Source organism: Delphinapterus leucas, chromosome 14, assembly GCF_059928025.1.
Source record: "Delphinapterus leucas isolate spDelLeu-1000000601 "Yukka" chromosome 14, BTC_Dleu_Yukka2, whole genome shotgun sequence".
Lineage (NCBI taxonomy): Eukaryota > Metazoa > Chordata > Mammalia > Artiodactyla > Monodontidae > Delphinapterus > Delphinapterus leucas.
This window is the reverse complement of record NC_143142.1, coordinates 73,993,831-74,019,575: the sequence shown is the minus strand read 5'-3', so window position 1 is coordinate 74,019,575 and position 25,745 is coordinate 73,993,831. Positions and strand designations below refer to the sequence as shown.

General features: G+C 43.3%; 1 protein-coding gene across 15 annotated transcripts in view; it reads right to left on the bottom strand.

The window, feature by feature from the left end:
* ZNF532 (zinc finger protein 532) overlaps window positions 1-25,745 on the bottom strand; it is a 110,289-nt gene that overhangs the window by 19,156 nt on the left and 65,388 nt on the right. For 14 of the 15 annotated variants that reach the window (XM_089895260.1, XM_089895252.1, XM_022584368.3 and 11 more), the window contains 3 exons: window positions 22,373-22,549; window positions 14,820-14,982; window positions 10,590-10,871 (listed from right to left, as the gene is read on the bottom strand). The exons of the other annotated variant lie outside the window; for it this stretch is intronic. In XM_089895260.1, the coding sequence (XP_089751386.1) occupies window positions 10,590-10,871; window positions 14,820-14,982; window positions 22,373-22,549 (622 nt within the window). The remainder of the gene's footprint in view (window positions 1-10,589; window positions 10,872-14,819; window positions 14,983-22,372; window positions 22,550-25,745) is intronic. 15 annotated transcript variants of the gene reach the window in all.

The following is a 25,745-nucleotide window of genomic DNA, read 5'->3' as shown; positions in this document are numbered from 1 at the left end:
ATGAGCTCACACTGATCCAGCCCCTTTTGGCCAGAGGCTTGCACCCGCCAGGCGGCAAGGTAAAAAAATACAGGTGCCATCCACACTTACACAAAGGAGTGAGAGTAACCAGCCAGAGCCTGGGTCTGGCCACACTGAAGGCCCAGACAGCCTGGTTCTCCAGTACCCCATGGGGCCCAGGGCTCTCTGATTCATTCCACACTGTTAACTGAGCTCCTACTTTCAGTCACCAGGATCTCCCTGCTCTGTAGCGGGAAGATCACAGTCTGCTGAAGAAGACAGAAAAAAAAATAAAGAGTGGATGTCCCATTTATGACTGCAGTGGCCACAGGCAGGCGGAAGAACACAGAGGGGCCCCACGGGCACAGGGGCGCTGCTTCTAGCCACTATTAGCTGGATCCACCTGGGAGTTAACCAGGTAATGAGGCAAGGACAGGGATTTCCAGGCAAAGGGAACCGAAGTGGCAAAGACAAGGAAGAGTGTGGTGTGTGTGAAGGGACCGTAAGCAGCTCTTCTTGCTGGAACCACAAGGCCTGGCAGGGCAGGTGTGGGAAGGCCCAGGTGAGACACCAAGGGCTTCGGGACTCCACCTCAGACAAACCCACAAGGGTCCACCCGGGACAGACAGACAACATTCCCAGGAGATGCTCTGGCGGTCGTGTGGGGATCTACTACTAAGCTGTGTTACCTGCTGCTGGGTCTGATCTCCTGAGTTCTGACTGCAGGGCGACTGGTTCTGTTGGGGACCCTCTCTACTGGGACCCCTAGCAGCTCCCGCTCTGGCTTCACCAGCCCCTAAATCCTACAAGACTTTCAGAGGCGACCTCACTGACCTGAGGACAGAGACTTAACATACTTGCCTACTACTTTGTTATTATGTTTATTGTACATCTTTTTTGGCCATGCTGCGAAGCTTGCAGGATCTCAGCTGCCCGACCATGGATTGAACCCGGACCACGGCAGTAAAAGCGCCAAGTCCTAACCACTGGACAGCCAGGAAATTCCCTGTACCCTTTTCAATTTGGGGTTTTATACTGAATACCCAATGGAATGTGCAGTAACATGCCATGTCCTACAGTGAATCAGAAAACGTTCACTAAAGGAGCTCACAGAGAAAGCCATTCTTACCCTTTAGACCACGTAACTGGGCATATATAGATATATATTCAGGGCTTCCCTGGTGGCGCAGTGGTTAAGAATCCTCCTGCCAATGCAAGGAACACGGGTTCGAGCCCTGGTCCGGGAAGATCCCACATGCCGCGATGCAACTAAGCCCGTGCACCACAGCTACTGAGCCTGCGCTCTAGAAGCTGCGAGCCACGACTACTGAGCCCACGTGCCACAACTACTGAAGCCCACGCGCCTAGAGCCTGTGCTCCGCAACAAGAGAAGCCACCGAATGAGAAGCCTGCGCATCACAACGAAGAGTAGCCCCCGCTCGCCGCAACTAGAGAAAGCCCCTGCGCAGCGACAGAGACCCAACGCAGCCAAGAATAAATAAATTAAATAAATAAATGTATTTTATAAATAAATAAATAAATAAATATTCAAAGTCCTTCAACTTTGTTTGCAGAAACCTCTAGTGAGATTACAGAAAAGTGTCTCCTAAAATAGCTGGAACGGACGTATGAGCAGATATAAATGTTTTACATCTAAGAGCAAATCTTCTGAAGCATCTGCAAAAAAAATCTCTTCTGGCTATAAACAAAATTTCGAACAATATTTTATAGTCTCATTTGAGTCACATTTTCAAAAGAACTTATTAATCTTTCTTGAAGGTTTTATTTTTCTTCATTTTCTGTCCCTCATAAATTTCAGAAGTGGAAACTGGTCACTCAACTTGTCCTTTCATCTTCTTTGAATTTAGTGCCAAATCTCATAGCTCCTTCTCTACATCTGTAACTGTATTTTGGTTCAGTAAAACAAGGCAGAATTGCCGGGAAGGTGGGGGCTTTCCAAGTTCTTGTTCAGGGTTCAAAAAAAAAACAGGTCTGCTAAAATAGTTTAACTGGAGTATATTAGAAACTAACATCAAAGAAGTAATTATTAAGCTTTTTTTTTTTTTTGGTCGCACTGGGCGGCTTGCGGGATCTTATTTCCCTGACCAGGGATTGAACCCAGGCCCTCAGCACGGAGTCCTAACCACTGGACCGCCAGGAAATTCCCTAAACTTTTTAAATGGAAGGTAATGCCCAAGATAAAAACTTGCTGCTTTCTACATATTTTAAAAGATACATTAACTCCTACATTGAAGTTATTCTCCAGTGCCATCTCCCTGTTAGGCATCAGTAAGAAGTGAACAGTGAACACCCTCAACAGCTCATCATGCAGAGTCAACTAACTAATTCCTTCGGAGCAGAACTTCAAGGGACAAATCGAGGGGAGGAGTGTGACCAAGTGTGATGCTGTCAGTTATCCACGGTGAACCCCACCCAGGTCCCACTCGCCTCTCCACGCCCCAACCCCCCAGACCCAGACCATCAGACAAAACTCTCATCCTGATTCTACCCTCCCTGAGAGCCTCTATTGTAGGTAACTCCTAGAGTCAGGCAGCGGACTCCCTCACGCATTTCTGCAGGTTTCTGAGCTCTCTTTCTGCAGGAAGACCCTCTATCTCCCAGGAAGCCCACTCGCGCTACAATCCACTCAGCCACAAACACAACCCAGGCAGTCTCTAAGAAAGGGGAGCCACCCCAAGCATCCCGAGACCCCGCAGGAAGACCCGCACAGTGAATTAACGACACCTCCCATCATTGCAACCACTCCAGGAAAGCCGTGGGTCCAAGCTAAGGAATCTGAGACTGTTACGCTCAACCTTCTCCCTAAACCATAGACACATGCTCGTTTAAGGATGACATAAACAACTTTAACCAAGACCGAACGCCTAACTTAAAGTGACGATGGATGGAAAGTCACATATTTGCTAACTGTTCCACATCGGTATTGAAAGCTCCAATGAGACGAAAAGTAAGCTATTTTTGAAATATCAAGCTTTCCTGCTCTGCAAACAGTAGCTGCTAGCATTACACTGGGGAGTCTGGATCAGAATCCTACCTCTGCTGCTTACAAGCTGTAGAGCCTGGGGTAATAAATCAACCTTCCCTAAGGTTCCATTCCTCGCCTGTAAAACGGCATTCGTAACAACGTCCACCTTAGAGCCTGCGTCAAGGACAAGTACACTACTTATTAAAACGGTGCACGCACATATATACAATGGAATATTACTCAGCCTTAAAAAGAAATGAAATTGAGCTATTTGTAATGAGATGGATAGACCTAGAGTCTGTCATACAGAGTGAAGTAAGTCAGAAAGAAAAAGACAAATACCGTATGCTAACACATATATATGGAATTTAAGGGGAAAAAAAATGTCATGAAGAACCTAGGGGTAAGACAGGAATAAAGACGCAGACCTACTGGAGAACGGACTTGAGGATATGGGGAGGGGGAGGGGTGAGCTTTGACAGGGCGAGAGAGAGTCATGGACATATACACACTAACAAACGTAGTAAGGTAGATAGTTAGGGGGAAGCAGCCGCAAGGCACAGGGATATTAGCTCGGTGCTTTGTGACAGCCTGGAGGGGTGGGATAGGGAGAGTGGGAGGGAGGGAGACGCAAGAGGGAAGACATATGGGAACATATGTATATGTATAACTGATTCACTTTGTTATAAAGCAGAAACTAACACACCATTGTAAAGCAATTATACCCCAATAAAGATGTTTAAAAAAATAAAAAAATAAAAAAAAATAAAAAAATAAATGGGAAAAAAAAAAAAAAAACGGTGCACGCCACACAGGCAGCAAGTCCTCAGCCCCTGTCATCTCATCACCCCACCTTCCAAATCAGCACAACTCACCAACATCATCAATAGGTGTGTCTTAATATGCTTGGAACTAAAAACTTTGACATTTTTACATTTAAAGTTTTTGAATCACATAGAAGACTTTCATAAAACCATATAAACTATATTAATAAACTATGTAATAGAATAAAATATACTAAAATTATAATAAATGTATAATTTAAATTATATAGTAAAATATATAATTAAAATATATTCTAAATTTTTACATATTAAAATTATAATTAAATTATAATAAAAGAATATATTAATAAAATATCAATTTCAGTGGCCAAAATTAAAAATAAGTCTCCTGAAACCAGCAATGATGTACATTTCTTGCACAAAGCATTAATATACAAACTCTAACTGATGTGCCTTTCAACCCTTGTGTTCAAATCTGATGCCAAACATACAATCAAGTGGGAAACCATCCTTCACCAACAACTGACCAGGAGTAGTAAAGAATACACAAGTGACGTAAATACACTTCTCCTGCGACCTTGAGCAATCACAAATAAGTTCTAAGCCAAAAAGATATGAGAAACTGATTTTTTTCACCTCTTGCCAGGGTAGTATAATTTTGGCAGAGTTAACACCACCACAGCTAAAAGACTGAGTTTCAGGATAAAAACCTATTCCTCTTCTTACAGTCATATTAATTAAAGGCCTTTTCGTATTCCTAAGTAACGCAGGCATAATGACAACAGGATGAACTCTAACTAAGGCTAAAAGAATGAAAGTGAAACCATCTGGCAATTAACAGCAAACAGTTAATTGCAAACAATATTTTCATACTCTTAACTAATAATCACCACCACAGTAAAGCAGGAAGACAGAAACAAAAAGGAGATGTAACATTTTATTACATAATTTTCTCTAAAAGTGTTTCAGAAAGATTAAGGGAAAAAAGTATGCCCTATCATATATTTTATAAGCATGGCTAGGATCCAGGTCGGATGGGTGCTTTAAAAAAATACATACATAAACACACACACAAACGTACACACACACAGGAAACTCACCATCATTTAAAAAGGCAAATGACAGCATGCTCACATCAACAGCTCTGCTAATCTCCCAGACACTCTCGTCGTTTCATTCTCCCATTTTCCGTTTCTGCCATTGCCCCCTTTTCACCTGCATCTCTGAGTATGCTGAAAGTGTTATTTCACAACAGAAGAGACGAAATCGTATCAAGTATTCCAGGTCACGGGCAACCAGTACCAAAAAAGGAGGCGATGAGATCTCTGGACTTTTTTTTAAAGGGTTTACAAACTCATTAGAAACAGAAACATTAAGACATCCTGGAATAGTTTCCAATTAGGCACTGAATAGTGAGACTCTAGGCCCAGCTGCTCATCTACTCACTAACGTTGAACTTTCCATGAGTTGTGTCACCTGCATTCACCCGCAACAGTGAGCATTAGGTGGAGTCTCGTAAACAAATGCACTTGGGACCAGCCTCCCCCTGCACCATAAACCAGCAAAGGTGTGTGCTTCAGTCAGATGAGCGAGGGCCACAGCAGGTCCCTGGTGATATCAGTGCTCTTGACCCTGTCTACACACCAGAATCACCTGGCTTAAAACGCCAATGCCAGGTCCCATCCCCAGCATCGCCCAGGAAATTGGCCTGGGGAGCACATGGGTGCTGGGATTTCAGTGTTCCAGGTGATTCTAATGCGCGGTCACTCTGTTGGACTCAGTTCCACTGGGGGTCACAATGACTTTGTTCTGCAAGTTCTGCTGCAATTTACAAATCAGATCAACTGTAAGAAGAAATGCTTTTCGCAGACGGATGGAATGACTTTTAGACTACGATCGCATACAGATGCCTACTTCCTGGTAGCTAGGCCACCACTGCGTGTATTACTACAGATGCTTTCATTTAATCCCGGTGTGAGTCTGAAAGGCATCCTTTCTATTCCATCCCTTTACAGGTGGTCACTTGGCTGCTGCCTGAATCTACCTGCCCATGACAAGTAGGTAGGTATTTCACCCACAAGGCTCCAGCTCCCCTGTAATTAATCATGCACTGGTCCTTCTATGGAGGATACAGGTATCTAAAGACAGCTATCAAAGCTCCCTCGGACTCCAACTTCTCTTCCTCCTTACATTGTTTCCAGACCCTCACCCTTCCGGTTACCCTCCTAAGTGCTAGTGTCAATACCCACCTTCAGTCAGTGCCATGAGAACCTGGGCACACCACTTCCAATGCCGTAGCCACCGCACTGGGCATGGTAAACGTTGCCTGTCGTTTCCCCCTCCCCAGCCCCCCAGCCGGGGCACAGTGAAGACTACACTGCCAGTGGGTCTGGTCACATGACCTGTACTGGCCAATGGTATGTGTTGCATGTCACAGCCAGAATATAAGGGCATGTGATTCTCTAGTCTTTTTTCCCTACTGCAGGGGCACCTATGTTGAGATGATGGGGGTGAAAGAAACGGTCTTGATCGCTGAGTCACTGGAAGGAAAGCTGCCCCAGAGAACTGCTCACACCTGTAACAAACTCTGCATGGGCAAGAAACAAGCATTTCTCATACAAATCGATGGGCTCTAGGGGCTTTTACTGCTACCTAGGGTACACCAACGGTTCTCAGAGTGGAGACCCATAAGAGATGCAAATTATCAGGCTCCATCTCAGACCTACTGCATCAGAAACTGTGGGGGGGATGGAACCCAGAAATAAAGATTTTAACCAGCCCTCCCCCCGGGGATTCAGATGCACAGTCAAGTTTGGAGAGCCACTAGCTAGATTACAGTGCCAAATCAAAGGGCATTCACTTCCCTGATGTGAATGCTATCTCTGCAGCCACAAAGGATGGTGGTCTTAAGATGGGCAAACAAAGGTGGAATGTTTTTTCATGTAAGATAACTAAACCCTATCTTCTCCACATGATATCAGTGTGCTCGATTTTTTAAAACCTAAATGAAACGTCTGTGTTTACTGGTTAAGATTTACCTTGTGAAATCCCCGCCCCCGTTTCTTTCCCTACAGTCAAAAGTCATTGATAGAAATATTGGGTAATATCTGATCCAAAATGGAAGCTTTCTCTCCAACAGAGCAATGAATCGTGAGCCAGCTATAAATTCAACGTCTCATCAGGCCCTTTTGTGAGATCCTACACAAAGCAGTACTGAGTGACTCTGTCAAAGGTTGTGCAAAACCCACTTACTCTCCATCTCTGGTGTTACTCCACTACCACCAAGTACCCTGGTAAACGGAAGAAAATAAAACTTACCTGGAACTACCTGTAGTTAGGATTCACCACATTCTTTTTCCTGGTGCTCAGAACCAAGCTGCTCGACAACCTGTTCTCTGAAATGGTTGGGCTCCGTAAGGCCAGAGAAAGAATTCAAACCCAAGTCTGTCAGGCTCTGAAAGCCCAGGCTCCTCCCAATTTCTAGACACAGAACTGGACCACATCTATACCCCGAGAGAGCCTCAGAAGTCTCATAAGGTCCATTTTGATGGCATCTGAGTCCCAGAATTCAGTAAATGCAAATCTGCTTTAGGATCTTTCTATTTAAAAGTTAATAATGGTCCCTTGATGGGTAGGGGTACCTGGCAGCAAATGAGAAAATGGCTACAGTTATCATAGATCACTGAGTAATTCTCAAGATATGAACAAGTACAGACAACTTTCACTTTTTTATTTACTATCAGGTGCCTTAAATTCTAGGTTTATTTGATCTGTGAGAATGACCTCGGACACGATCTCACTGAGGGGATGCTAATTTGAGGTCCCTAGGACACCCCTAGAGCAACCAAGAAAGTATCTCAGGAGGTACGTGAGCCCCTAAAATTGTATATAAAATTCTGTGTATTTGTACATTTATCTGGGAGAAGGCTCACAGCTTGGATGAGATCACTGGATTAATAATACTGACAAGCTCATCTTTCTGATTTTATATTTGAGAATAGTTCAAGTTCCTTGTTGAACAGGCTTAAAGCTTCTGTAAATGATACAAGAAGCTGAAACACTTGATAAGTGGCTGGATTTCAGGCACTGGAATACAGGCAAGAAACCAAAGCTATAAACAGAGATTTGGAAGTTATCTGCACATATATTGATATATATGAGAAGTGAAGCTGTGAGGATACCTGAAACTTCCCAGAGAGAGAATTACCAGGAGAAAACGCAGGAGAGAGTGTACTGTTCCACACTTAAGAGTAGAAAATGCTTTTAGGAAGAACTGTCAGTCGGGTGAAATACTGCAGTGGGTCAGGGACGTACAGACGGAGAAATGACCACCTGCCTCGACAAGGAGGTCACGAGTGAGGCGGGTCTGGTGACGGAGCCCGCAGTGGTCAGCTGAGGAGCACAGGGGTTGGAAATGTGCGGACAGCAGGATGCCTGCTGGCTGTCCGAAGGCAGGAGAGAGAAAATAAGGGGACAGGAGATCTGAGGTTTGGGGACAGGAGGGAAGAAGGAAAGAGTGGGAACAGACACAAGGGCGTCTGTAGGTGGGGTGTGGAAGCAGAGGGCCCAGTCTGACTCAGCGCAGAGAACTCGCACTTTGGTTTCTGACTCAAGTTCAACACTCTTTTCATTTCAAAACAGCTTAGAAAGACGTGTCTTTCCTTCCCTCCCCACCTCCCTTTGGTTCTTTCAGGAGGCCCGAGTGAACAGAATTGAAGCTGTAATCTAATCTGATGTGCCTCACTCCAAAAGGCAGAGAGTCTCAACTTCTTCAAAGCTAATCCTAAAATCCTGCTAAGCTAAAACATTTCCTCGGTGACGAGCGGTGCCCCGAACGTCAGGGCTCACACCGCGTGACGGCGCGCATGCGCACACGGCCGGCTGTGGTCCCGCAGGAAGGTGTGACATTTCATCCCACCAACTCTTTCAACGAGCTGTCTCTTCATGTTATATTCTAGACCCAATAATTGTCAGACGTGCAAGATAAAGATATTAAAAAAAAAAAAAGGAAAGAAAATAATTCTGAAAGGTTCCAAGTTGGTTACAGAAATCTCAAATGTATAAGAAATGAACGGTTCGGACTACCAGATAATTATTACCGTCTGCTCTTGTTTCAACATTTGTTAAATCCAGTTTGGATGCCAAGAAGAGAAGACTTTTCCTAGAATCATCACACTGGGCTCTGAAAGAACTACAGGTCGTGTATTTATATACTAGGTTTATTAAGTATTGCTGCAAAAGAACTACCAAATATTTAGCACAAATATTCTAAGATGCTACAGCCCATGAGGGGAGCCTAAGGTTGAGACAGTTAAATGAGCTATGTGCTTGCTGCTAAAGCCATTTATATTCTCTAAGTAACTAATTCTTACATGAGGAGATACTGAATTAAGTGTAGCTAGACAAAATATAATAAAGAAAACATCTTTTTGCCATCTGTGATCATTGTGATCAACGCTCAAAGGCAAGTTTACATTGTTTGGATGGCAGGAAGGCCAAACATGCCAGCTTCATGAGTACCTCAAATAAACAGCATAAATTAGAATACAAAAGTAATGCTTTTAATGAATTCGTAAATGCTATAGAGACAGACTTTTCAAGGATCTAGTATATACTAATCACAAACCATTTCTTATGCACTTTTTACACAGGTTCCCCAAGAATAACTATTTAGTTTTATTGGCTTAAATTAAAGCAATAAGATGGTTTCTTTAAAAGTACAGTGTCATCTGAACCAAAAGTAGGACAAGCTGGTATTAGGTGCCTCAGGATGTGAAACAAAAAGACAGCAATGATGACGTATTCCCATCTAAAAAATTCAACCTGGATCTAATCCAATTTCTAGGAATTATGGGATAAAGAGAAACAAACAATGTCAAAAGGAAGCAATTACCTAAGTCCAGAAATGTGAGGGACAACTACAGGACAGATAACCCAATTTTTCCAACATATACAGCACATTAAAAAAGAAAACAAAATGGAAGAAGGAATGCTAGAGAATAAGAGATTTAAGTTATACAACAACCAAATGCAAAGCAGACTCTTTGGATCCTAACTGGAACAAACCAACTTTGAGACAATGAGAGTAATATTAAAAAATAATCTTGCTAGTTAATTTATTAAGTCTAATAACGGGCATTAAAAAAAATCCGTAATAGTTAGAGATGTATACTTATTATTTTAAAAGAAAAAGTATGCACACTCAGATTTTTCAGAGATTTTGAGTTACAGAGCTTCTCCTGGATGGTTTATGGCTGAGGTCCTTCTCCTATCACCAAACTCAGGAGAGAATCACAGAAGTCAGACAAATGTTACAAACAGTTTTCAAAACACCCACTTTCTTTCTCTCCTCCTTTATCCTTTGTTTGTCATAGAGCTAACAGGCAAATTCAAATGTTTTTAACCTTGGTTTATCATGGTTCTCCGTTTCCTCAGCTATAAACACGGCTGTGGTGGATAACTCCCTGCTGGCCCCGGGGAGCACAAGTGAAGGCGTTATCAGCAAAATCACACAAGATTATAAGGACTTAGAGAGTCCTTTTGTTAAAAATTCTTTCAGCCAAGGCACGCGGCATGTGGGATCTTAGCTCCCCCATCAGGGATCGAACCTGTGCCCCCTGCAATGGAAGTGTGAAGTCTTAACCACTGGAACACCAGGGAAATCCCAGAGAGTCCATTTTATAGATTAAGAAACTGAGGCTCAGAGATAATGAGTGATTTTAGAGGTCATCCTAGTAATTACTGGCAGAGCCAAGCGAGCACCCACGTCTTGGAGTGTCCTCCTTACGCCGACAGGGAGGATTTCACTCGTCACTTACCTTCCCATGCTCCTTCCTCACGTGGGAAATGTAAACATCTCTTTGCGTGAATAACCGGTCACACTCCCAACACGTCCACCCAGGACTGGCCACTTTCTTGGGTTCCAAAGATTTTTTCACGGGTGATGGGGTTTTCTTTTCCAATTTCTCTTTCCCGTTCACGGATCTGGTGTCCTCTTTGTTTTGATTTGCTGAATTTTGAGTTGTAGGCTTAATGCTCAATGGCAAGTTTATACCCAAGTTTGGAGGCCCTTCAATACTTTTCAATGTTCCATGCATAGACTATGTTATAAAAAAAAAAAAAAAGAAATATCTTTCACAAGTCACACCACTAAAAGAAAGCACATGTGGACTATCTTACTACATTATAGACACTTCAGTACGATTTTATTTTCACTCAGAAATATTTCTTAATATAGCAAGATGAAAACCTAAGCAAGATATACACATAAAAAGAAATAAAGGAGTATTAACTTTTACAGTTGCTCTAAGTTATGCGTTTCTTGTTCCAAGTAATTTTTAAAAGCTTATTTGCTTGTGCCATTTTAAAATTTGAAAAGAAAGACTTCTGTATTGAGTCCAAATCATTCCTGGCACTCTGTCATCCCCCAATGTACCAGAGTGAGTCCTCTCTACCACAGACCACTTCTGGTGAAGAACATTTTACTTTCACATCTACCCAAAAATGTTTAAATAGGCTAATATACTGGTAGGGGTTCAAAACCCTTAGCTAACCAACTTTAACAAACACCTGAGACCAATGTGTTAATAGCAAACCTTTCTCCCTCCCTTGAATGTCTTTCACATTCTTGAAATACTTCTTACAGTTTGGGTTTTTGCTGGGGGGATTTTTGGTAATTTTAATCTCTCTACCCCTATCCCAATCCATCCCTTCTTACTGATAGCACCCAGACATGTGAACTATACACAGTAGATACTCAAAAAGCCTTTCTAAATTGCCTGTTTATTATCATTAATATAGTAGCCTCCATAGCCTCAACTTAAACTCACAGGATTTCAAATTCCACTGGCGTAAAACTAGTGCAATTTGATCCTGAAGACCTCACTTTGGTTTTTGTTTTGTTTGTGTTCTAGAAGCCTGGAGTCCAAAAAGAGAAAGCAAGCAAGTATGTCTGTGCCTCGATTTACAATTTATCTCTGGATGGGGCTGTCTCAGTGTCCTCTGAGTTCCTGAATCTTCAGAGAGACAACAGGACACGTCCTAACTGTCTCAGTGTCCTCTGAGTTCCTGAATCTTCAGAGAGACAACAGGACACGTCCTAACTCATGTTAGCACGGCTAGCCCTGGGCCACAGTGACTCACACTGGCACAGACCTCAGCTCCCTACTCTGAGTGTTCAGGTAAGAAGCTGTTCCTCTGGCGAACTCACCAGCATACTTTCTCAAGGCAGGCTCTTCTCTAAATTGTACCAAGAATTAACCAACCTTCTTCAATACTGTCTCACCCCAGCGGGAAAAATGGGGCTTCTATAATTTCCTCATGAGCAGAGGTTATAGGTCTCCCCAGACCATCGTTAAACTGGGCTGTGAAAAGGGCCTGGGCTGAATGTCTAATGTGCCTTTGCAAAGAGAAAATCTGGGGAGAGATGTCATTTCTTGACACCAAAAGCTGTGCATGTGCTTCTTTTCCACCATGCAGTGCAGAGGCCTCTGTGTTTAAATGGTCCTTTTCAAAACAGAAGCCAAATTTTTACATTTTTAACCACTTAAAACCCAAAGAAAACAAACCCCAAATCTTCTGATATACTTTTCATAAGGTTCTAGGCAAATGCGCTTTTACTAACTAAAAAGTTGAAGAGAGGGTGAAGTATCAAAGCATTCTAAGATAGCCTTATGCTACAGGAGCTCCAGAAAGGCGGCAAAAAAGCGCTGCTGTGACCACAGAGCAATGGAATGTGTGCAAAAATGAGAATTTCTGATTTACTCATTTTGTCTTTGTATTTTAAGTAAAAATAAAATTATTTTTTAAGGATGAATGTCTTTTTTAAATAAAAGAAATACAACTTAATTCTTCTGGAATTAATGCTTCCTTAGCTCCTGCAACAATAAAAAACCTGAATGGGGCCTCCCTGGTGGCGCAGTGGTTGAGAGTCCGCCTGCCGATGCGGGGGACACGGGTTCGCGCCCCGGTCCGGGAAGATCCCACGTGCCGCGGAGCGGCTGGGCCCGTGAGCCGTGGCCGCTGAGCCTGCGCGTCCGGAGCCTGTGCTCCGCAACGGGAGAGGCCACAACAGTGAGAGGCCCACGTACCACACAAAAAAAAAACAAACAAAAAAAACCCTGAATGACTATAACTTGAAGGTTTACTTTAAATGTAGATGCCAACATGGAGCACAGGGGTCCCACACAGTGAATAAGTCCACACTGTGGTGGAACAAAGAAATTATACAAATTGGATTAAATTGGGCAAATAAAAGTCTACCTCTAAATAAATATGTATGTAGAGAAACAGGGTTCCTGGGCTCCTTTCTCTTAATTTCTTCCTCATGAAAAACTGAACAGCGCTGGTATTAGACAATGTAAATAAATTCACAAGCTAGATATATACATGCACGTAAAAAACAAAAACAGGGTGCCCCTAAAACTATCTTTATCCTTACCAGCCCCAAACACATAAAGGCAGGATGATATTTTCGAACATACAGAACATACTTGAAATAAGAACATAAGTGAGCATTCCCACTGTTTTTGTACCATGGAGTCTCGTGAAGGTTCAGATGAATAAAAACAATTCTCTCCTCCTTGTGGCCACAGGGTTTTACCAGTCTTCTTCAGTCTCTATTTCTTGGAACCTTGTATTCCTCCAAATTCAGTATTAACACAAGGAAGACCCTAACCACAAAGTCGGATGACCCCACTTCCAGATGTAACATGAGCTCCAGAAAGCAAATACTTTAAAAGCCTCTTAAGAAGCAACTTTTCTTCTTTTCCTCGCACCCCACCCAACCCGCATATCGTACATGTAAAATATCTGGGTCTGATTCCAATGTCCCTGTGTTTTTATTAGCAGTATGTAGTTTCTCCCGATCATTCATTAAATATTTGTCAAGATAATTTTGTAATTTTAGTAAGAATCTTTAAAACATCTTAAGAGGATTTTATTGTACTTAAAGTGAGAATGAGGAAACACTTCTCCCATGCATTTTATTTGTCCTAATAATGCCACGCCGTCACTACCTTCACCTGGGTTCTAGTGAGTGGCCTCTCTGAGAGGTTTTGGGCAGTTATGCTCATATACATTCAACACGGGAACTTTCAAGAATTAAGAGTTCTTTCATTTAACTAACATGAGGTTAGAATAATTTAGGGACTTGGTTTGCTCTTTAAACTGACCTTTTCTGTATAATACATTTAAAAACAGAAAAACTAAGAGAAAGAGAGATTGAGTTTATGTAATACTGGGTCTGCTGTTTCTCTTTTTAAAAAGGAAGTCACTTTAATCTCTGAGAGCCAATGGATATTATCTCCTAATGACACAGGAATCAAACTGCTTAACCTCTCACAGTGGACAGTTAAGAGGCTAGGACTAAGCTCTGTCCTTAGTGAGCTTAAAAGGCTATAAAGAGATTTAGGTGCCCCTTTTGGGGACTGGAGAGTGGGTCGTCCAAACTGGACATTTATTCATTTCATTAACTGAACACCCAGCAGGTGCCAGATACTGTGCTGTATCCTGGACATTTCACTGTCAGTTTACATGCAACCTTGATTAAAAAAAAAAAAAGACTACAAGATCCAGGGCATCAATTATAATGCAAACTTAACTGCTTAAGTAATTTCAAGGGAAAACTTTCATTTTTCTAAACACACCAGTATTTATACAAATTAACATAATTCATCAGAGTCCCTGTCTATTTCTAAATCCTACATAACACCAAGTTCTCAAAAAAGTAAACTTCACAGCCTTCATTTTCACATATGGGGGGGAAAAAAAACCTAAAGCTTGATTATTCTTTTAAAGTCAGGGCATGCATTTGTTACTTTGCTTTGATTTTTCATGGTATGCAGACCAGGGCTCGGGAATAAAAAGCATCCCTCAGTTAAGTGAACTCGTGATGACAGCATGTTGTAAATTGCTCATTACCAACGACCAGTGTCCATCCCTTCCTTCGACAGAGCACATGCTTTACCGTAATCTGCAGCTCAGCCTTGATTTATGACCAATGAATGGATCTGCGGTTCATTTAAAGGACGTAAGAGATGCGCACACACCTTGATATGGTCCATCATGAGTTGCTTCTGTGCGTACAAGAGAGAACAGTCTGGACACTTGAAAACAGACACCTTCTGGTTTTCGATGTGTTGGTCAAAGTGGCGATACAGCAGGGTTTGCAGGGTAAATACAGTGTCACACATGGAACACTTATATATTATTCTAAAACAGAAGAGGTGCAGGGAAATGTCAGTCAGCCCTCATCCCTCAGGCCAAAGGAACCACTACTTCACATCCAAGAATTCAGGAGGCAGAAGCAGCAAGAACAAACACACACAATAAAAAGAATAGAGCAGTTTAGCTTTGAAACAAACTTTCGAAGGCAGCTGGCATCACTGGAGTGCAGCTCAACTTAACATTTTGGGTATAGAGGCACTGGACCACATTTGCTTAGAAATCATCGTACTACCCACAGATCTACAACTGACACATTTTTACAAGGTCGTTACTCGTAAGCTACTTTAACACAGAGCAAAAGCATCCTTGATTTTTTTTTTTAATATTTTTAAAGATCAGACAAGGAACACAGCCTGATGGTGGTACCCTAACTTGAGAGAATTTGACGGATGAACTAAGCAGGCCCACACATCTTGGATGCCTGAACACACTGTTACTTGTTCCAGGTTTTCTTTCAGAGTTAGTAGTAATTTTACACTTGAACATCACTATTTCTGTACCTGTTCTTAACAATGAAAGCCCTGCACCAGGAAGCAATTATGCATGAAAATAAAGACGCATACAAGAAAATCCACAAATCAAATGCTACTTCAACACCTGAGTGTCTACTGTGCTCTAAATGGTTTAAAATACTCACTATCCACTACAAACCATTTCCCTACCTAATATGTTACTACCAAGCAGCCTCCTGAAGTTTAACCCAGCAGCTCTGAACCTTCTGGACATAATTCCTTTATCCATCCACACTTTCCTCTGGCCGTCAGGAGAGAGTCCTCCCCGCTGCCAACCTTTACCCCCAGGGATTTGCTGGTGAGCGCGTCTGCCCACAGGAGGTCACCCTTTCCCAACAGGGTCGTCCTGGGCCTTAAGGGAGGCCCTAGGGACACCTGTGTTTCCTCTGAAAAACCAGGATCACCAGAACAAAGAATCCCAAAGAGCAGCTTAGGAAAATGGCAGAGAAACACTGACCAAAGGTGTGAGCCACATGGGAAAGAAAAAGCTGAGGCTGTTTGCTATTTCTACAGAAATGTTGAAAAAAAGGAATGGCTTTCTTCTTGAAACCACTTATCTCCTCGTAGGGTCTTCTTACGAGAGCACTTCTCACGTACCTTTGGACCTCACTCTCTATTTCTATACCTAAAAATTATAGATTTAACTTGTTTTCTCTTTTTCCACGTGAAATTTATAAATTTAATTGGCGTGAGTGACATGTTTTTAGAAGGTCCTGACATGTCAGTTACCCTGGCACAGAGCACAAGCACCCTTGGTGGGAAAAAGGGTTTTTTTTTTAAGATCAGACAAGGTTTACAGGATTTCATCATTCAGCCCAAAGGTGGTACATTAATGATGTGTCACCCTTAAGTCTACCAGATGCGACGAAGACGTGCATCTCCTCACTGTCTGAAATAGCTTAGAGCTGGAAATAACCCAAACGTCTAGTAATATAAGTAGTTAAATAAGAACAATAACGTATGAATTTTTTTAAATTATGATGCGGACATATACCAATGACATGGAATGATCTTCATGCAAATTAAAAAACAGGTTAACAAGACAGTATGCGGGATACGACCACATTTGTTTAAAGGGTATAGAAAAGAAACAGATGGTATATAACTATCACCATCTCTGCTGGATGGGAATTTTTTATTGTTTTGCTTGCTTACATTTCCTAATTTTTCTGTAATTAGCAGAATAGCCTCAAGAAAAGTACTAAGACTTACTAGCTAGGCTAAGTATTTTCTCAGGACTCTATTCTTACACTTTCAGAAATAACTCTTTCATGAAAAAGGGCACGGCTTGTTTTATTCATGCTACATTCCTTTCAGGTTTTATTTGTTTTGCTTTGTTGCCTTCTACTGAACTGCAAAGAAAGTCTAAGACAGGACATAATCTATTTACTTCAGCATTTTTCTGAGGAACAGGTTTTTGGTGTAATACTGGAATACACCCTACAAACCACTAACAAATAACCAGGGGGAGGGACTTCCCTGGTGGTCCAGTGGTTAAGAATCCTCCTTCCAATGCAGGGGACGCAGGTTTGATCCCTGGTCCGGGAACTAAGATCCCACATGCCGCAGAGCAGCTAAGCCCTCGCGCTGCAACAAAGAGCCCGCGTGCCGCAACAAAAGATCCCACATACCACAAGGAAGATCCCACATGCCACAACTAAGACCCGATGCAGCCAAATAAAAAAATTTTTTTTTTAAATTAGCTATCCTTAAAAAAAAAAAAAAACAAGGGGAAATGGTGAGCTCACAGTGCAGAAATCTGGCCGCTGCCAACTGGACTAGATGATGGAGAGTAACATCCCTAGAAGGACAGGTAGGCAGTGAGCATCCTCGATGGGATTTGATGAGGAGATTCCTGCCTGAGTATGTATCCTGAGTCCAACTATGAGAAAGCGGGGCCGGGCCGGGAAGGAGGGTCATCCTCAGAACACAAGACCGGTATCCTCCGCTGGATGAGGGGGGGAAAGACTGAGCAACTGCTCCAGATGGAAGCACGCTGATGGGACAGGACAATTAAACGCAAAATGTGCTCCTGGACTAGATTTTGTACCAGAAAGAAAGGGAAAAAAAAGACAATATCTCAACAACTGGAGAAATTTTCATGGGATCTATGAACTGGTTGGTAACGTAATCCACGCTGGTTCCTGGGTGGGAGGCTAGATGGTAGTAATGATATACATGAGTGTCCTTTTGGGGAGGAGAGGCAGAACACACTCAAATATTTATGTCATGATGCCCCATTATTCCTAAATAGGAGACAGGGAGAGATACAGAAAGAAGAAAATGAAAGGATGAAACAAATGTCAGAAATGCTAACAACTGGGGGATATGGGTGAAGGGGACGCACGAGTTCTCCACAGTGCTCTTTCAACTTTTCTGTAAGATAGAAACGATTAAAAAATTAAAAACTGGGCGCTTCCCTGGTGGCGCAGTGGTTGAGAGTCCGCCTGCCGATGCAGGGGACACGGGTTCGTGCCCCGGTCCGGGAAGATCCCACATGCCGCGGAGCGGCTAGGCCCGTGAGCCACTGAGCCTGCGCGTCCGGAGCCTGTGCTCCGCAACGGGAGAGGCCACAACAGTTAGAGGCCCACGTACCGGGGGGAAAAAAAATTAAAATCTGGTGCTGATGTCAAAAAAGAAAAGTCCAAATAAGGGTACCACGAACTTCACAGACATAGTGATAGGCCGTGACCACAGAGCAGACTCTCCAACTATTGCTACAGTGCAGGAAAGAACCACAGGGAGGCTGGCAGGCAGAGAGGAGGGAGGGCTTTTGTTCAAGACAAGGAGACCAGGACTTCCCTGGTGGCGCAGTGGTTAAGAATCTGCCTGTCGAGGCAGGGGAGAAGGGTTCGAGCCCTGGTCCGGGAAGATCCCACATGCTGCGGGGCTACTAAGCCTGTGCGCCACAACTGCTGAGCCTGCGCTCTAGAGCCCGCGAGCCACAACTGCTGAGCCTGCGCTCTAGAGCCCGCGAGCCACAACTGCTGAGCCTGCGCTCTAGAGCCCGCGAGCCACAACTGCTGAGCCTGCGCTCTAGAGCCCGCGAGCCACAACTGCTGAGCCTGCGCACCTAGAGCCCACGAGCCACAACTGCTGAGCCTGCACTCTAGAGCCCGCGAGCCACAACTGCTGAGCCTGCGCTCTAGAGCCCGCAAGCCATAACTGCTGAGCCTGCGCACCTAGAGCCCGCGAGCCACAACTGCTGAGCCTGCGCTCTAGAGCCCGCGAGCCACAACTGCTGAGCCTGCGCACCTAGAGCCCATGCTCCGCAACAAGAGAAGCCACTGCAAGGAGAAGCCCGCTCACTGCAACGAAGAGTAGCCCCAGCTCGATGCAACCAGAGAAAGCCCACATGCAGCAATGAAGACCCAACATAGCCCAAAATAAATAAATAAATTAATTAATTAGAGAAAAGACAGGGAGACCAGTGCGCACAAAGGCGGAGTCTACACGGGCACAGCATGCTGGGGACAGTGTGGCTGGATACAGGGGAGGTACTTTGAAAGATGAACCTAAAAGTTTGACTTGACCCAACTGCAAGACTGAGTGAATGGCAGGATAACTGGACTAGAACAAAGGAGGGAGGAGGTGGCTGAAAAAAATCTGCAGGGGTGGGGAAGCAGGGGATGGAAGGTAGGGGAAGGAAAATAGGAGGTGGAAAGGAAAAAGTAAATCCCAAAACCCACCCTCAGGACAGAGTGCTACCCTTGAAACAAATGTAAAAACACATGAGTAAAGGGTTCTAAGCTCAGAATTGCTGCCAACTGCCTCCATCACCACTGAGTGAGTACAGCCAGGCACAAGGCACCGTCCGCGTAGGACACGTCCCCACACCTCCATTAGGTGAATCTGCACCACTGCCCCCTCACAGCTGGGACACGGGCTCAGAGATTAGAGAATCTGCTTGATGCTGTGTAAATCCCAGGGCCGTGCTTTAAATTCAGCTTCGTCTGAATCAAAGTCCTCCACCACGCCGCTACTGTAGTTTTGTACCGTCTTATTTCTTAAGAACTTGCTCCAAAACTCCAACTCTTGGGACTTCCCTGGTGGCGCAGTGGTTAAGACTCTGCACTCCCAATGCAGGGGGCCTGGGTTGGATCCCTGGTCAGGGAACTAGATCCCATGTGCCGCAACTAAGAGTTCACATGCCACAACTGAGGAGCATGCACGCCACAACTAAGGAAACGGCCAGCCGCAACTAAGGAGCCTGCCTGGCGCAACCAAATAAATAAATCTTTTTTTAAAAAAAGGAAAGAAAGAAAAGAAAAGAAACTGAGACATAAAAAATTAAACAACTTGCCAGTAAATGGCAGAGCAAATAATGTGGATTCAGGGCCCATATTCAATCACATAGCAATCAGCTGAGCACTCATGATAGGAGACCCAGGAGTGTCACGGATGAGGGCACTCAGACTCTTTAAAAAAACAAAATGAAACAAAAAAAAGAACAACTCCGTCTCATACAATTCTTCACTTTGAAGTCCTCATTGCTCTATTTATATACATTTAGAAGAGGCAAATGGAAGCAAGGGAAAAGCACCCAAAGAAACGGCTGGTTAATCAGACGTCGAGGAAGATATAAAAACAGTCGCAAGACTGTATCACCATAAAATCTAGTAGTGGACATTCAAAATGATCTTAAATTACCCAGAAAAGATTAAAGGGTGTTCAAAGTTCCCTTTGACACAGCAGGGAAACATGCCTGACCACACACTGGAAAACAAAGCACTGGAATGGTACCTGCACATAATAATCACTACATAAACATCTGTGAAATAAAAATCTTATGTTGTGCTTTTCAAGTTGAGGTGCTGGGACTCTTCATGGGTGTATTTTCAGACTTCCATATAGTCTCTAAAGGAAACGGGAGGCGGGGTTTTTATATTGATCTTTAAAAATTAACATAAATCATCTGCATAATTGAGTCATTTGCATAAAACCAGCTAACCAAAGACTGCTGGGAGATTTCATGCCTGACGTTCTACTGGTGTGGGAGCTACTTGCTTACGTGGGGCTATAACTTTAACAGAACAGAGATCTAATGTCGAACGAAAGCTTCTGGGTCAAACGTAGGCCAAGCAGCTCCCAGCATGGCACAGGGAGCCAGGCTTTATAGAGTGTGCATAGGGAAAGGCGGCACCTGTAGTACAGGGTGACGATCACAGGGCCCGCGGAGCAGCATCTGTGAGGTCTTGACTCATTACCCTGAATTCATGCTGTTAGCCGTGCTCACTGGTCTGGGAGTTTTGTTGTGTTTTACTTGTAAATTTGTTTTAGTTTTATAGTTTAAGACTCAATCGTTAATGCCTATCTTTGGGCTTGCACCTGTTAAAAAACCACTGTAGTAGAGAGAAGTTTTTACGAAAATACTGGAATGATTTTTTTCCTATACATTACTCAAATTTGAGGAATATTGTTTTAGTTTACTTTAATCGTTTGCCATGCTGTATTCCCAGGTAACAACTACTGTTCCAGATTTCATGCACATTCCAGTGAATAAAGTTTTATTTACTTGAATAAAAAAACCAAGTCAAAAACTATATTCACCGGGGGGTTGTGGGGGGAGAGAGTAGGGGGTAGGGCAGACTATGCTATTGTCCGAAAGGCTGATGACCAGGAACACTGAAGGCTGTTTAACTGACGTTTCACCAATGTCTGTCTTTGGAGTCAAGACACCAAGTCGTATGTGGATCCCCTAATTTGTAATGTGCTTCATTTTGAAGATCTACAAAGATCAGAGTGAAGGTCCTATTAGAATAAAATTCCATTTTCTCATAGTTTTTTAGTAAACAGAGTCACTTCTATCGTGTTTAGCCAATGACATTTCCCCCAAACTAAATGTTACATGAAAGCCAGACATACGTAATATGGCATATCCACATATCTTCCCCCAATGCTTCCTTGATTATAGAGTTTTAGACAAAACACACCAATAGGTTTGAGGCAGCAAATCTAGCCTCACATAATTATCAAATTCCACACTGCCGCAAACAACACAGGAAGAAAGTGAACATCAGGCCGGGCATCTGATCCAGGGCTGTGTGCACATCCAGGGACCGAGGAAGCAGGGAAGGTGCCGAGGCTACGGGCTCTCCGTGTGCCAGAGAGAGGGGCCACGTGCCGTGCATTTTAAAGACCTCACCCTGCTTTATCCTCACACAAAAATCCTCACACAAACCCGGGGACAGAAGCATGACCCTCACTTTACAGGGGTCAGTGCCGGCCCAAGGTCACTCAGCTGGTGGGTGGCAGCAGGATTCTGACCCCAGCGCCCTCACTGCCTCGTCTTTGCGAAGCTGGCCACCACTGCAGGCGGGCAGCCCGTAACTGCCTGCTGAAACACAAACTCAACGAGGCAAACACTGACAAAATTAAGAGCGAAATCAAGCAAAAAATGAAATTTACTTTTTACTAATCAAGGATTTACATCGGCTATGAAGTTAAATGCAGGAACCAGTGTCTTAAGTAGGCTTCATCTTATAAATGTTACTGTGAAAAGTGTTTAAGAAACTATGAAAACTGAAAGAGGACAGTTTTTTACAGTCTTCCAAGAACCTATTAAAATCATCTTAAGAAAAAGAACAAAATCATCTTAAGAAAAAGAACAAAAGTGATAAACATTCACTTGTTCAGCAGGAACTGATGACAAGAGCATAAATAGTAAGTGACATTTTAGGGCAAAGAGTTCCCCCTGGACAGTACTGAAAGGTTTAGGGAGTTATGAGCTATACTTCGCAGAGCATCAAAATCTGCACAGTGGCCTAATTTTTCATATCTTAAATTATATCCCACAGAACTACCACCTCTTCTAAATTACTAATAAAGGAGTGGGGTAAAAGGCGAAAGGCAGCATGACTTACTTTGGCTCTCCTATCTTGATGCCGGGATGCTGCGTGTAGGCATGAGAATGTGTACTTGGGGCAGACTTAAACGCCATTGGACAAATAGGACACTTGTAGAAGACTTCACAGTGAGAACCTTGAATGTGAGACTTCAGTGCGGCCACATCAGAGTACACAACATTGCAATGCACACATCTGTTAGAAAATAAACACACAGTCGTTAGCACGAGACCACTAAACATGTATAACTTAACTGGGTAAAACTGGGTAAAGTGAACAAATAACGCTTTAAGGTTCTTAATAGCTTTTTTAAGCGTGTGGGTTTTTTCTGTTTGTAACAGATCAAATTATTTTTATATATTTGAGAAGGAAGATCATGAAGAAGAAAAATAAAACTCCAATGGACTATTCTTTGAGCATCTTTCAAGTTTCTAAGAATGAACATCCAGACGCCAGGCTGTGGTGAGACCAATGGACCATGGGGCCATGTCAAGGCCAGCAGCACAGCAAGACCCTACCTACGACTGCTGGCTTTGAGAGGACCCCCGCACGCTGGATTCTGAGGTTCCCACCCATCCCCGATGGAAGAAAGCTTTGCTATCTAATCCTATATGCCATCGATAGAGAGACCCAGAGGAATGAATGAGTACTGGCTCCAAAGCCACAGCCACTGTGTCCTGACCACACGGAGGCACTGAACGTTTCTGGAGGCTACAGAGAAGGTCAACCACCTAGTGTGTTTGTCTCCTGGAAATTCAATTCAAGTACACTTACATTTGTTTAACAAATGATGTGAAAGATAAACCGTCTGAAAAACCAACCTCCCTATGTAAATTGCCTCTCTATCTAACCTCTTCTTGAATTTCTAATAATTTGATGATTAGCTCACTCCTCACTCAAATCTAGTCCTACAGAAACAAACTTTAGGGCTTCCCTGGTGGCGCAGTGGTTGAGAGTCCGCCTCAGGGGACACGGGTTCGTGCCCCGGTCTGGGAAGATCCCACATGCCGCGGAGCGGCTGGGCCTGTGAGCCATGGCCACTGAGCCTGCGCGGCCGCAACAGTGAGAGGCCCGCGTACCGCAAAAAAAAAAAAAAAAAGAAACAAACTTTAGAACTTGGAGACACTTCCCCCCAGCCTCACCTTTCTCACACAAGGACGCCCAGCACCCCTTAACAGTCCACCCATCTATCACCTAGTCGTCCTTCTTTGTTCACACCTGAAAATTATTTGAGAGTGGTCTCTCTGTCGACCCTCGAGGATCTGCAGGGGCAGACCTTTCACACACCCGGCAGATGTGTCCTGGGTGTGAATGTGAGGGCTGACCTGGGGGAGGAAGACTGCAGTTGGGGCTGCCTTCCAGGGGCAGCGCTCGATGGCGTTGACACCTAAGACACTTCTGTTCTTAGAACCTCCCTCCAAATTCAAGGAGGAGCTTCCAGAGTCGTACAGGAGTGACACGCTCTAAATTGCACGTGCTCTATAAAGCCTGCCATGTTAAGCTTTGCGGGCATTTCATAAACATCATAATTAATGCCTTAGCATTTTAAATGACGTACGGCATCATGTTCGGCAGCATACACGTTAAAAGCACTGAATATAGGAGAATAAATACAGAATGCTCTCCTCTGTCCTATCTACTTGACCTACTGTTTTAGGCAATAAAGCCACCCAAGCACACTGCAACAATTCTGAGTTAACTAGAACCTGGGTTTCCTTGAACAGGTTACTGATCCTCTCTGGGCTGGCTTCTCATTTGTTAAATGAGAAGAGTTGGAATAGATAATTTTTTAGTCCTTCCCAACCCTAGAAGCCAGTAATTCCTATGAAAGAGGAAGATAACACAAAACAAAAACAGATGGGTTACTAACTATTAAACAAAAGAATCTGCTACATCGTGAATCATAAAGTATTTTCCCCATCAAGAGTACAAAGGTGTATTCAAAGGGCAAAACACCAAGGAAGGGCTGTTTCTCTGAAGTCGCCTGGAGAGGAAGATTTAATCTCTAAGAAAACAAGCAGGAGGTTAGAGAACCTACAGCTGATAAAGGAGGTGGCTAACGCTTGGTCCGAAGAGCCTCATGGAGGCCGAGGGAAAGCCCCCCTCCCCTTAACGTGAGGAAAGAAAGGAGAAAAATTTAAAAGAACTTGAAAGAAAGTTGTAAAATATCTGCCTACAAGTGGAAGAAAAGAGGCCAATATGGAACACAAATAAGACAGAAAAATAGAAGGAGAATTTGAAGGGTTCATACAGCATCCTAATGTTACTAAAAACCCAGTCTATTAATAAATATTTAATATAGCTGAAGCCCTGTGTGTTCTGGGTACCAATTAAGTTTCTCTTCATTAAAAAAAAAAAATTTTACAGTATACAATCCTATAATTCCCCTTCCTAGATGCAGATCTAGTGGATCAAGAAGCAGAAAAATTCAGAGAGATAAATGACTTTTACCAAATCAACCAGAAGCTAGAAATGACCCCCTCAATATCTGGGAGATGCAGTATATGATCAGGAAGAGAGTAAGCAAGGCACCAAACCAAGAAGAGGCTGGGATCCCGACAAAGTCAGGCTGGGAGCCATGCTAGAGATGCTCCTCTGGCTAAAAATGAAATAAAAAAGTTTTTTAATTGGAAAAACTATAAAGCCAAAGAAGGAGGGGAAAATGTACAAGGTCAAGGGGCTGCTAAACCCCAGACAAGTAGCAGACTGGACCATTATTTGAAACAACAGGAAAAAAAACTCAGGTCGAATTCTGTTCTATTACCTAAAGAGGTAAACATGAACTAAACTTCAGAACGTACAAACATAGTGTTTTTTATAGCTCTTGTAACCTCTCAAATGCAAGAAAAAAAGTCTATACTAAACACAGAAATTTTAGTAAAAATTCAAAGTGCCAAATTTAAGCAACTCTGTGAATGAGGGGGGAAAAGAAAGAAAAGAAAAGCAAGGGATGGTCTTTTCCAAGTTGAGTTAATTACTTTTAGCTTGCCGGCAGAGCTTTTGTTTTAATTTAGAAAAGATACCAGGAATAGAGCTTCCCTGGTGGCGCAGTAGTTGAGAGTCCGCCTGGTGATGCAGGGGGCACGGGTTCGTGCCCTGGTCCGGGAAGATCCCACATGCCACGGAGCGGCTGGGCCCGTGAGCCATGGCCTCTGAGCCTGTGCGTCCGGAGCCTGTGCTCCGCAACAGGAGAGGCCATGACAGTGAGAGGCCCGCGTACCGCAAAAAAAAAAAAAAAAAAGATACCAGGAATAGCTAGCATTATAGGAGTCTTACTTCCTTTATTCATTCCAATTTAAGTTCACTTTCATTATATTAGAAAAATCAACTATAAATATCTGAGGAAATTGGCATCCGTTAAAAGAACTGCACTTGTAGTTTTATATTAAAT